The 13,525-nt window shown below is 39.8% G+C and overlaps 1 protein-coding gene across 1 annotated transcript in view; it reads left to right on the top strand.

The window, feature by feature from the left end:
* LOC308173682 (sorting nexin-6) overlaps positions 1 to 13,525 on the top strand; it is a gene marked incomplete at its 3' end in the record, with an annotated part of 37,355 nt that overhangs the window by 10,917 nt on the left and 12,913 nt on the right. The window contains exon 5 of the mRNA XM_080548724.1: positions 13,145 to 13,272. Within this exon, the coding sequence (XP_080404850.1) occupies positions 13,145 to 13,272 (128 nt within the window). The remainder of the gene's footprint in view (positions 1 to 13,144; positions 13,273 to 13,525) is intronic.

Raw genomic sequence — 13,525 nt, 5'->3', positions numbered from 1 at the left:
CCACAGTGAGATGTGAGAGGAGGAGAGAGAGGTTCCCAGGAGAGTTGTCACTAAATGTCTTCACCCTGTTTTTGTAGCGCTCACTCTGGGTTAGTGATGTCCCAGATGTCCCAGGTTCCACTTTGGTCCATGTGAAGCGGTCAGGTTTAGCCTTAGGTTCAGTACAGGAGCAGGGCAGGAGCACAGACTGGCCTGTAGATCTTCTTATCTCCAAGCTAGTCTGAGCTTCTGACAAAGTGCACCCTGTAGAAACACACACCAATTTGCTGAGGGATACTTTATGTACGTTTTCAAGTACAAAATCAAGAACTTTGCCCTGTGCTGTTTCCTGTTTTACGTTCCATCAGCAGTGATTCAGCCTGATGTAAGCTGCACCTCTTACCTATGACAGTGAGTCTGATGTCTCTCACTTGGTTGTTGATTTTACATCTGTAATCTCCCTCATCCTCCACAGTGAGATGTGAGAGGAGGAGAGAGAGGTTCTCACGAGAGTTGTCACTAAACATCTTCACTCTTTCTCTGTAGCGATCAATCTTGGTTACATCCTTTATCCAATCTTGACTGCCTAGTTTAAAGAAGTTCCATTTGAGGCTAGGAAGGTCATACGGGTATTCATGGCAGGAGCAGGGCAGGAGCACAGACTGGCCTGAGTAGGCAGTGATGTACACTGTAGTCTGTTCTGGACCTGACAGAGTACAGCCTGCAGAAACACAAAGCAATTACACAGTACGTGAGTTTGAGTTGTTGATGCCTGTAACCATAGAGATAGATACAGTATACTGTATATACACCCACTGACACCACCAGTCACATTGCACTATTCTTATTCTATTCTTCACTTATCTATTATTTACTTGTCACTTATGTGTCTTTGCCCTCGCACTTTGTTTAGTCTTATGCGTCAACTGACCAAAGCAAATTCCTACTAGTGAATAAATCTGTTTCTGATTCTGATCTCGGCATGTAATGCTGTTGGGCTCATCTGTGGGACCCTACATTGTTCTGTCAGGATCATTAGTTTTCAGATGTAGAGAGATGTTGCACAGTTGGATAGCTTAGTCCATATTCATCTCAGAGAAACAGGTTATCCATGTAAGGAACTTTAAATATGAGGCAATTATGGGTGGTTCTTGCTTCATAACAAAAGCATTTGCACTGGTGATTAAACTTTAAACAATTCAGGCTTTTTGCGTTGTTTGAAACAGTGAAGAATGATTTGGCTAATATCATAATATGGTTAAGTTTTATTTGTCCAGTAATTGGCAGTATCATAGCACACTGTGATATTTACAGGGACACATGTATATTGTGAGTTTTTCAGCTATTATTTGAGGTGGTCGAACATTTTCAAAAACATTTTCAAATCAGAATGCAACATGTAAACAAGAGTGCTGCCATCACAATGTGCAGAGGAGTACTGGGGTACTTCACTTAACAATGGAATGATAACCTACAAATCTGGTACGAGTTACAATACCCGTTCCCATAGAGACAAAAGGGCGGTAATGTCTTAAACCAAGCTTCCTTGTACAACATACTCACTTAAAGTAAAGTTACAAATGTGGGTCTAGAGTTTTCTGCTAATTTGTTACAGGATATATTTGGTTTACATTTGACACCCAATACATGTTAATATATTTATTGGACTCACCTGCAGTGATGTGAAGCACTGTGCTGATCAGACACACGGTGATCCACATGGTGCCTGTATCTCCTAGTCAGGACGTGTAGAGACAAACAGACTGACTGACTCTGCTGTATGTACGTGTGTAGAGAGACGGTGGTGCACACTGCTCCCCTGTGAGTTAGGAGTAGACTGCTGAATAATGTCAGAGAAACAGAGTGTGAGAATATCACTTATTGATGAAAACCATCCTCATTCCCTGACTCCACCCACATCTTGTGACACATCTGGTCCCATTTGGAAAGCTCTCTTCTCCTTTTCTTAAAATACCTCCTCTGTTTTGTCAGCGCTTTTCAAACTAAGGTCAACTTTTGAAAGTTCTGAAAGATTTAAAACTGTAGGGAAGATGTCTCATTATTAGGTATATTAAAGATGTACTCCTATGGAAGTAAATGGAAGTGCTACCAGACTATGTATTTGCACAGCATACATTACCTAGGGGCACCAGGCTTAATGTAAGTTATGGGAAAAGAGGACCCAGTTATGGGACCCAGTGTAATAATGAACTTAATAAGTAATAAACAGTCACAGTTAAAGGATGTAACACAATCAATGGTGTCATTGTCTGTGTCAAACTGGTGGGTATTTGATGCCTATCAAGTATCTTAGGTTCATTTATTGTTAATAGCAGCATTTGTCAAGACAAGAGAAAAACGGCACGTGTACCTTTGGAAAATATTCAGATCCATTCACTTTTTCCACATGTTGTTGTGTTATAGACTCCTTTAAAATAGATTAAATTAAAATAATTTGCCATCAATCCACACACAATACCACAGAAGGACAAAATGAATAGAAGTGTCAGTAAATATATTATACATTTAAATACAGAATATAAGTATATTATATTTGTATATAAGTATTCAGACTCTGACACTCTTAAAATGAATTAACATGCAAAAATGCCATCAACAAATCACTCACAGTGTGTAATTGATTCCTATGCAAATCTATACACTATAAAAAGAAAGATATGTATTCTAAATGTACATTAACTATTATCCTTGCATTAACTTACTGAGTGACTTGTTGATGACATTTTAGCATTGCAAAGGGTCTAAATACTTATGCACATTTTTTTTTTATTTCATCCTGGGATATTGGTTGTGGATTGATGTCAAATTCTTTAAATTCAATCAATTTTAAATTGACTCTATAACACAACAACATGTGGAAAAAGTGCAGGGGTCTGAATACTTTCTGAAGGCACTGTATTATTGCCGCAGGCAGAGTGCATGTGAATGTTTTACCCTGCTCTCTCTAGCTAACCACAGAGGCTGCTTCCTCAGAAATAGCTGTGGCGTGTGGACACTTTTCTACTTGTTTACACCTCTGTGTAGAACAGGAAGAGGAAACCGCTGCACTAACCTTCTCAAAGTGAGAGAACTACACCAATAATTGCCTTCTATATGTGTCTTTGTCCATTTGAATCACTAAAAACAGTATTTATTAACTCAACTAAGAAATGCAATGAAGTACAATACCGAAATTACACAAATGAATTTAGTTTCAGGAAATAGTTAATATTAATATGAAGTAATTATTCAGGGTGTTACAGCAGAAGACAAGCAGAAATTCCATAGTCATAATTTGGCAAGAATATTACACAATATTTGAAGTAAAGAGTACTAAAGTAGACAGTGAAACATCTACAGTTGACATAGTAAAGTGCCAGTTAGACCTCACACATCTAGCAGAGCTCTCTGCAGTAGAAAGGCTGTGAGGCTGCAGGAGGCAGGCCTGCTGTATGGTGGCTCTAGGGGGCTCTGCCTGTGTTGACGCTGACATACTCTGTGTCTCCTCCTCTGCTGATGGTCTCTCCTCTAGATACAGAATGGTAATACCCAGGGGCGCACTAGTTGGGGGAAAAGTGGACCTGACCCAGGGCCCCAGCAGGGAGAGGGCCCTTGAAAATCCTGGAATTTAAGTTTTGTTTTGTTTGTAATGTTCTTTATTTCCAATGAATTAGTGTCATAACTTATTTAAGTTTGTTGATTACATCAATTGAGAGAATGAACTTTGTGCCACAGTTCTCCCAAAATTTTGGAAGATCTGTGAGACAGAGACAGAGACCTCTTTGGCCCAAAATGGTTTAGTCCAGGGGTGGCCAACCCACGGCTCGCAAGCCGTTTGCCTGTCTGTGTACGGCTCGCTCTCTGTGTCTCGATAGGCATAGTTTTGGTGGCAATTTATGGCACTCGCCATACCTGGCTTAAAAAACCTGACCATTTTTGTGATTTTATCCACACAACGGTAACTCAAAATCCTCCCGGTTCCATCTCACTCCACCAGCCAGACTGTATAAACGCCATAATACTGTTGGTTCTAATCTAACATATTAATGAACAAGTCATGGATCAAAAGAGTGAGGGGGCCCACAGAGATGGTTAATGTATAGGGCCCAGAATGTTGTGGCACGCCCCTGGTAATACCCATTAGGTTTGGTGTGATTTGGTGCCTCCGATCTGATATACTATAGCGCCTGAAATTAAACAACCGTAAATACAATCAGGTGGGGAGCCTCTGGGAGAGATCTGCAGTATAAGGGTTGTGAGGTTTCTTGGCCTTGGGGCAGGACTGGCATCCCTACTGTATGGCTCTGGAAACTTATCTCCAGCAGGTGGCAGCACAGACCACGCTCAGCAAGAACAAGGGACTGGAGATCTTCCTCACGAACTCAGAGGTATTGTAGACCAGGTCAGCTTGTGAGCCTGTATTTGACCTGGTGGGAGCTTAGCCAGTCACTGTCCTGTGCCTAGTTCCATCTAGTGATTAACAGGGTTGATTTTAACCAAGCCGTCCATGCAGTTGGGTGTTTCCAGACAGCGATTAAAAGACTTGCTTCCACAGTTTCTAATATATAATGAATGTGTGTTAACTGTAAGTCGCTATTGAAAACGTACCTGCTGATTAGCCAAACTTTTTTTTTTTTTTTCAAGAACAGAATTTTACAAGTCTCTTTATTCGGAGAAGGATCATGTTAATAAACAAGAGGCTGTGAACTGAACATATATTAGGAAGATGTCCAGTAGATCATTATCTGTTTGTAGATGTGGTCTATGACAGCCTGCTGCTCTGAGGGCACTGGAGGATAAGAACTGTTCTCAACAAGAACAATAAAAGGATGAGCTATACAAGTGCAAGTTAAATAAGTCACTTTAACTGACATTGTTACTAGACTGCTTTTCTTGTTCATAGAGCACAGAAAGGGGAGGATGCGGTTTGTCGTGTCAAAGAACAAAACACAAAGTCACCTTTCTCGGACATAGCTGAAGTCATCTTTATTCAGGAAATGTGACAGATTTGAAACGCCCAAATACTCTTTCAAAAGGGAACTCAGTAAACTGTTTACCATATAAGGTGCTTTGACTACTGGAACTGCTACACAACAAACATTTTGTCCAGTAGCTAAAATGTGTGAATTCTCTGGTTTACACCTTACGTATAGGCAAGGCAAGGCAAATGTATTTATACAGAACATAATAACATGAACATATTCATACAATTGAATGCAAACTCATACTGCTTTACATAAAAACATGCAATATAATTACAATGAACAAATAAAAATAGGTCATCATTTAAAAGACAATCAATTAAAAGCTGAACAGAACATAAGTCTTCAATTTATTTTTAGAAATCGATAAAGATGCGGCTGACCTAATGTTTTGTGAAAGCCTGTTCCAGTTTTTTGCCGCATAGTGAGCGAATGCTGCCTCTTAATTATATTGCCAGGCTGCCAATGTAAATAAGAATTAGTAAATAAAATAAAATAAAAGTTTTTTTATTTTTTAAATGCTATATACTATTACTAATACTATATATATTTCTCCATTATTTACACTATTCCATCTGACAACCATAATAATAATAATAATAATGCTTTTTATAAGTTCGAAACATCGTAAAAAAACAAAACCATGGTAACGATCGACATTTAGTTTCAGAAAAAGCTACAGAAGAAGATGTACAAGTTGCATATTTATAGTTGGACAAGAATGTTTCAAGGTGACAAAATAGGTTGTAAAACATCAAGATGTGAAAGTAGACAGTGAAACATCTACAGTCGACATAGTAAAGGGCCAGTTAAAAGCTCACACGTCCAGCAGAGCTCTCTGCAGTAGAAAGGCTGTGAGGCTGCTGTATGGTATGGTGGCTCTAGGGGGCTCTGCCCGTGTTGACGTTGGCATACTCTGGGTCTCCTCCACTGCTCTCCTGACTCACTGCTGCTCTCCCTCTTCCTTTGTTGTGGACAACGGTGGAGACTGTGGGATCAATTGTAGCGTACAGTGCAGAGGGGTCGTCCTGTAGAGACACACAATGAGACACGCATACAGTTCCTATGTTAATCACACATACAGTTCCTACGTTAATCACACAAGTAACATGTTCTTTTCCAAACACAAATTAAATTGAGATGATTTGATACAACGTCACTCTTAATGTTATATAGACACACACACTGACATGCCTAGTCTCAGACACTGATTACATGCTTAATACACACTACCATACGCCTGCACACACACACAGACATATGCACACGTAAATGTTCTCTTACTGGCAAAGTGAGTGATGTGTAGATTTTGTCAGCATTCGTGGAATCATCCTTAACCTGTTAAGGGTGCAGATCGGTGAAGACACAAAACACACAATGATTATAAGATTTCTTCAAAGCGTAATTTTACAACTGAAATTGTGATTTGATACAGTCACACTCTCATTGTGATGTTAATCTCCAAATGCGTGTGTCTTTACTTCATTCTCTTGCTCTCGTCCCTCTGTGTTGCTCCCGCTGTTCTTCTTCCCTGTGGGTCAGAAAGCAGAGAGTTCAACAGACACAGACACCCATACAACCTACCTCACCATGGAACATTGCTAATTAAGCATGTTTTAAACTACCGTAAGGTGCTTCTAAATGGTTAATATATGTACTTGTAGTTGTGTAAATAGCCTACTGGTACCTTTGTTTCTCCTGTACATAAACAGGATGATCATACCGGATGATATTACTGCTAGAACAGCCAGTAAGATGTAGATGGTTAGATTTGAAAAGATAGGAGGAGAAGTTCCTCCAGGGATCTTCTCTTTGTTTTCCCCATCTGAACATGGGGACATGAACATGGTCAGTCAGTCTGCTGTGTCACTTAAGAGAGCTCTGTATGTTATGGAGACTAGGGTCCAGGACAGAGGTTCCCAAACTTTTTTTAACCAAGGCACCCCTGAAGCTTTCCCCCTTCTCCAAGGCACCCCAACTCTACGAAGATTTAAAAAATGCCTCGGAGCTTAAACTAAAAAACAATACACAATGAATTGGTTTGAAAATGTGTGTTTATATATAATACATAAGTATTGCCCCAATGAATTTTAACAAGATAATAAAAGTCATAAATGAACTGTAATGGACGGGCAAGAATGCATAGGTCAGTCAAACTATCGCTAAATTAAATAAAATGGTGGCCCTCAAGGATTGTACAATATGGGAGGAGACTCAGAGGGAATTCTTCACACAAATAAAATATCAAAGACCTGTATAATCAATCAATGGAACAATGCTTTTTTTTGGCTTAAAATAATGCCTTAAAATGTAATTCTCATTTCAATGCTCATTCTGAGATTATTATTTCACATCTGAACCAAACGGTTAACTCACAACTATAATAATTTAACAATAATAATCATGACAGAATTGTAAAAATTGAGAGAAATACAAAACAAAGAAATATGTTGTATCAATATCATCTTCCAATTGTTCTTTGTATGGCAAGTCGTGCTCACTGACAAAAGTTATCAGTTCATCTCGGAGCTCATAGACACGGGATAACACCTTGCCCCGCGACAGCCAGCGGACCTCTGTGTGTAATAAGAGCCCCTCATGCTCGGACCCCATCTCATTGCACAATGTGCTGAACAGCCGTGACTTCAGCGGGCGTGATTTTACATAATTAACCATTTTCACCGCTTGGTCCAAGACTTCAGTGAGGAGTAGTTAGTTAGTAACTAGTAGGCCTAGTTAGTAAATTAATATCTTTCAAATCTGAGAAATATATATTTGATTTGCTTATGAACTCCATTGCACATGTAATAAACAAACGTTTATTAATGTATTATTATTATAATTTTATATTATTATTATTATTATTATTATATATATTTTTTTTTTTACGAGCAGATTTGGCGGCACCCACTTTGGGAACCTCTGGTCCAGGATGATTCTGACTCGAGAGTTTGTTAGAACAGTGCTGAAAAGTAATATGTCTTGACCTGTTGATGCCATGGTTGCCTCGGGTTGAGCTGCGGTTGAGTGTTTGATGGGGGTCACGGGTTTTGGGTTTTCTCCTGTCACCAAGAGAGCAGATGATCATCAGCCTTGTATCAGTCAGAGCAGAAGCACACCGTATGAAACAACACAACACAATATAACCAAAGATAGCATCCCATCAGATACCAAATGAGTTGTGATTTATTCAGTTTATTATCAGGGATAAAGTTAAAGCCAGTACTTGTTGTGCACTGTCAGACAAATGTCATTTGGTGGGTTCACCAACGGGGGGTTGAGGTGCTGTCTGCACACAGGGTCAGAAACTAGTGTTGTTTCTCAGTCATAGGTGGTAGACTCTGATTGTCTCTTCACTTACAGTATAGATACAGTTTTCTTAATCTGTAACTAATACGTTTGGCCAATGATGATAACTTTTACTGACTTTTACTTTTACTAAAATGTTCTGCTCTGACATGGCACTTTCCATGTCCTTCAAAATGTGAGAATTAAGAAGAAGCTAACTTCAATGGTCCAGTGTCTGTTTCTGCAGTGTGCAGCCCTCACCTTAACTCCTTTACTTACGTCTTCATGCTACTGTCAGGTAGGGGAGTCTATATATCTGTGTAGAGCCATTCGGTTTTTCTGTTTTTCTGTTTTGTTATTTAACTATGAAGGCACCTCTGTGAAAACTCTGTGCAATTTCCCAAACGTTATCAGATAAAGATATCAGCAATTATAGAAAACATTAAATAATGGTTGATTAGATATCCTACTTTTAACATGTATTATGCTGTTTCCCAAAAGTGCTAAGATAATTATATAACTGAATATGAAAATGTCATTAATTGATAATGATGAGATGTCTTACCTTCAACAACGAGTCTGATGTCTCTGAATTCATGACTGATCCCACACCTGTACCACCCCCGGTCCTCCACAGTGAGATGTGAGAGGAGGAGAGAGAGGTTCCCAGGAGAGTTGTCACTAAACGTCTTCACCCTGGTTTTGTAGCGCTCACTCTGGGTTAGTGATGTCCTAGATGTCATTTTGGTCCATGTGAAGCTGTCAGGTTTATCCTGAGGTTCAGTACAGGAGCAGGGCAGGAGCACAGACTGGCCTGTAGGTCTTCTTATCTCCAATCTAGTCCGAGCTTCTGACAAAGTGCACCCTGTAGAAACACACACCAATTTGCTGAGGGATACTTTACGTATATTTTCAAGTACAAAATCAAGAACTTTGCCCTGTGCTGTTTCCTGTTTTACGTTCCATCAGCAGTGATTCAGCCTGATGTAAGCTGCACCTCTTACCTTTGACAGTGAGTCTGATGTCTCTCACTTGGTTGTTGATGTCACATCTGTAATCTCCCCCATCCTCTACAGTGAGATGTGAGAGGAGGAGAGAGAGGTTCCCAGGAGAGTTGTCACTAAACATCTTCACTCTTTTTCTGTAGCGATCATGCTTGGTTACATCCTCTATCGAGTATTGACTGCCTAGTTTAAAGAAGTCCCATCTGAGTCTAGGAGGTTCAAACTGGGGTTCATGGCAGGAGCAGGGCAGGAGCACAGACTGGCCTGAGTAGGCAGTGATGAGCTGTAACTGTCCTTGACCTGACAGAGTACAGCCTGCAGAAACACAAAGCAATTACACAGTACGTGAGTTTGAGTTGTTGATGCCTGTAACCATAGAGATAGATACAGTATACTGTATACACCCACTGACACCACCAGTCACATTGCACTATTCTTATTCTATTCTTCACTTATCTATTATTTACTTGTCACTTATGTGTCTTTGCCCTCGCACTTTGTTTAGTCTTATGCGTCAACTGACCAAAGCAAATTCCTACTAGTAAATCAATCTGTTTCTGATTCTGATCTCGGCATGTAATGCTGTTGTGCTCATCTGTGGGACCCTACCTTGTTCTGTCAGGATCATTAGTTTTCAGATGTAGAGAGATGTTGCACAGTTGGATAGCTTAGTCCATATTCATCTCAGAGAAACAGGTTATCCATGTAAGGAACTTTAAATATGAGGCAATTATGGGTGGTTCTTGCTTCATAACAAAAGCATTTGCACTGGTGATTAAACTTTCAGGCTTTTTGCGTTGTTTGAAACAGTGAAGAATGATTTGGCTAATCTCATATGGTTAAGTTTTATTTGTCCAGTAATTGGCAGTATCATAGCACACTGTAATATTTACAGGGACACGTGTATATTGTGAGTTTTTCACCTAGTATTTGAGGTGGTCAAAGATTTTCAAAAACATTTTCAAATCAGAATGCGACATGTAAACAAGAGTGCTGCCTTCACAATGTGCAGAGGAGTACTGGGGTACTTCACTTAACAATGGAATGATAACCTACAAATCTGGTACGAGTTACCATGCCCGTTACCATAGAGACAAAAGGGCGGTGATGGCTTAAACCAAGCTTCCTTGTACAACATACTCACTTAAAGTAAAGTAATAAATGTGGGTCTAGAGTTGTCTGCTCATTTGTTACAGGATATATTTGGTTTACATTTGACACCCAATACATGTTAATATACTTATTGGACTCACCTGCAGTGATGTGAAGCACTGTGCTGATCAGACACACGGTGATCCACATGGTGCCTGTATCTCCTAGTCAGGACGTATAGAGACAAACAGACTGACTGACTCTGCTGTATGTACGTGTGTAGAGAGACGGTGGTGCACACTGCTCCCCTGTGAGTTAGGAGTAGACTGCTGAATCTGTAGTAATAATGTCAGAGAAACAGCGTGTGAGAATATCTCTAACTTATTGATGAAAACCATCCTCATTCCCTGACTCCACCCACATCTTGTGACACATCTGGTCCCATTTGGAAAGCTCTCTTCTCCTTTTCTTAAAATACCTCCTGTTTTGTCAGCGCTTTTCAAACTAAGGTCAACTTTTGAAAGTTCTGTAAGATTTCAAACTGTAGGGAAGATGTCTCATTTATTAGGTATATTAAAGATGTACTCCTATGGAGGTAAATGGAAGTGCTACCAGACTATGTATCTGCACAGCATACAGATTACCTAGGGGCACCAAGCTTAATGTAAGTTATGGGAAAAGAGGACCCAGTTAAGGGACCCAGTGTAATTAATGAACTTAATAAGTAATAAACAGTCACAGTTAAAGGATGTAACACAGTCAATGGTGTCAATGTCTGTGTCAAACTGGTGGGTATTTGATGCCTATCAAGTATCTTAGGTTCATTTATTGTTAATAGCAGCATTTGTCAAGACAAGAGAAAAACGACACGTGTACCTTTGGAAAATATTCAGATCCATTAACTTTTTCCACATGTTGTTGTGTTATAGACTCCATTTAAAATAGATTAAACTAAAATTATTTGCCATCAATCCACACACACAATACCCCAGAAGGACAAAATGAATAGAAGTGTCAGTAAATATATTATACATTTAAATACAGAATATAAGTATATTATACGTGTATATAAGTATTCAGACTCTCTGACACTCTTAAAATTAATTAACTTGCAAAAATGCCATCAACAAATCACTCACAGTGTGTAATTGATTCCTATGCAAATCTATACACTATAAAAAGAAAGATATGTATTCTAAATTTACATTAACTATTATCCTTGCATTAACTTACTGAGTGACTTGTTGATGACATTTTAGCATTGCAAAGGGTCTAAATACTTATGCACATGAGGTATTTCTGTATTTTTATTTCATTCTGGGGATATTGGTTGTGGATTGATGTCAAATTATTTAAATTCAATCAATTTTAAATTGACTCTATAACACAACAACATGTGGAAAAAGTGAAGGGGTCTGAATACTTTCTGAAGGCATTGTATACAGTATATTGCCACAGACAGAGTGCATGTGAATGTTTTACCCTGCTCTCTCTAGCTAACCACAGAGGCTGTTTCCTCAGAAATAGCGGTGGCGTGTGGACACTTTTCTACTTGTTTACACCTCTGTGTAGAACAGGAAGAGGAAACCGCTGCACTAACCTTCTCAAAGTGAGAGAACTACACCAATAATTGCCTTCTATATGTGTCTTTGTCCATTTTAATCGCTAAAAACAGTATTTATTAACTCAACTAAGAAAGACAAGATGAAATGCAATGAAGTACAATACCGAAATTACACAAATGAATTTAGTTTCAGGAAATAGTTAATATTAATATGAAATAATTATTCAGGGTGTTACAGCAGAAGACAAGCAGAGATTCCATAGTCATAATTTGGCAAGAATGCTACACAATATTTGAAGTAAAGAGTACTAAAGTAGACAGTGAAACATCTACAGTCTACATAGTAAAGGGCCAGTTAGACCTCACACATCTAGCAGAGCTCTCTGCAGTAGAAAGGCTGTGAGGCTGCTGGAGGCAGGCCTGCTGTATGGTGGCTCTAGGGGGCTCTGCCTGTGTTGACGCTGACATACTCTGTGTCTCCTCCTCTGCTAATTGTCTCTCCTCTAGATACAGAATGGTAATACCCAGGGGCGCACTAGTTGGGGGAAAAGTGGACCTGACCCAGGGCCCCAGCAGGGAGAGGGCCCTTGAAAATCCTGGAATTTAAGTTTTGTTTTGTTTGTAATGTTCTTTATTTCCAATGAATTAGTGTCATAACTTATTTAAGTTTGTTGATTACATCAATTGAGAGAATGAACTTTGTGCCACAGTTCTCCCAAAATTTTGGAAGATCTGTGAGACAGAGACAGAGACCTCTTTGGCCCAAAATGGTTTAGTCCAGGGGTGGCCAACCCGCGGCTCGCAAGCCGTTTGCCTGTCTGTGTACGGCTCGCTCTCTGTGTCTCGATAGGCATCGTTTTGGTGGCAATTTATGGCACTCGCCATACCTGGCTTAAAAAACCTGACCATTTTTGTGATTTTATCCACACAACGGTAACTCAAAATCCTCCCGGTTCCATCTCACTCCACCAGCCAGACTGTATAAACGCCATAATACTGTTGGTTCTAATCTAACATATTAATGAACAAGTCATGGATCAAAAGAGTGAGGGGGCCCACAGAGATGGTTAATGTATAGGGCCCAGAATGTTGTGGCACGCCCCTGGTAATACCCATTAGGTTTGGTGTGATTTGGTGCCTCCGATCTGATATACTATAGCGCCTGAAATTAAACAACCGTAAATACAATCAGGTGGGGAGCCTCTGGGAGAGATCTGCAGTATAAGGGTTGTGAGGTTTCTTGGCCTTGGGGCAGGACTGGCATCCCTACTGTATGGCTCTGGAAACCTTTCTCCAGCAGGTGGCAGCACACACCACGCTCAGCAAGAACAAGGGACTGGAGATCTTCCTCACGAACTCAGAGGTATTGTCGACCAGGTCAGCTTGTGAGCCTGTATTTGACCTGGTGGCAGCTTAGCCAGTCACTGTCCTGTGCCTAGTTCCATCTAGTGATTAACAGGGTTGATTTTAACCGAGCCGTCCATGCAGTTGGGTGTTTCCAGACAGCGATTAAAAGACTTGCTTCCACAGTTTCTAATATATAATGAATGTGTGTTAACTGTAAGTCGCTATTGAAAACGTACCTGTTGATTAGCTTTTTTTCCCTTTTTTTTTAT

This window comes from Nansenia antarctica, assembly GCF_963989245.1.
Source record: "Nansenia antarctica genome assembly, chromosome: 18".
NCBI lineage: Eukaryota > Metazoa > Chordata > Actinopteri > Argentiniformes > Microstomatidae > Nansenia > Nansenia antarctica.
This window is presented reverse-complemented; position numbering and strand designations above follow the sequence as displayed.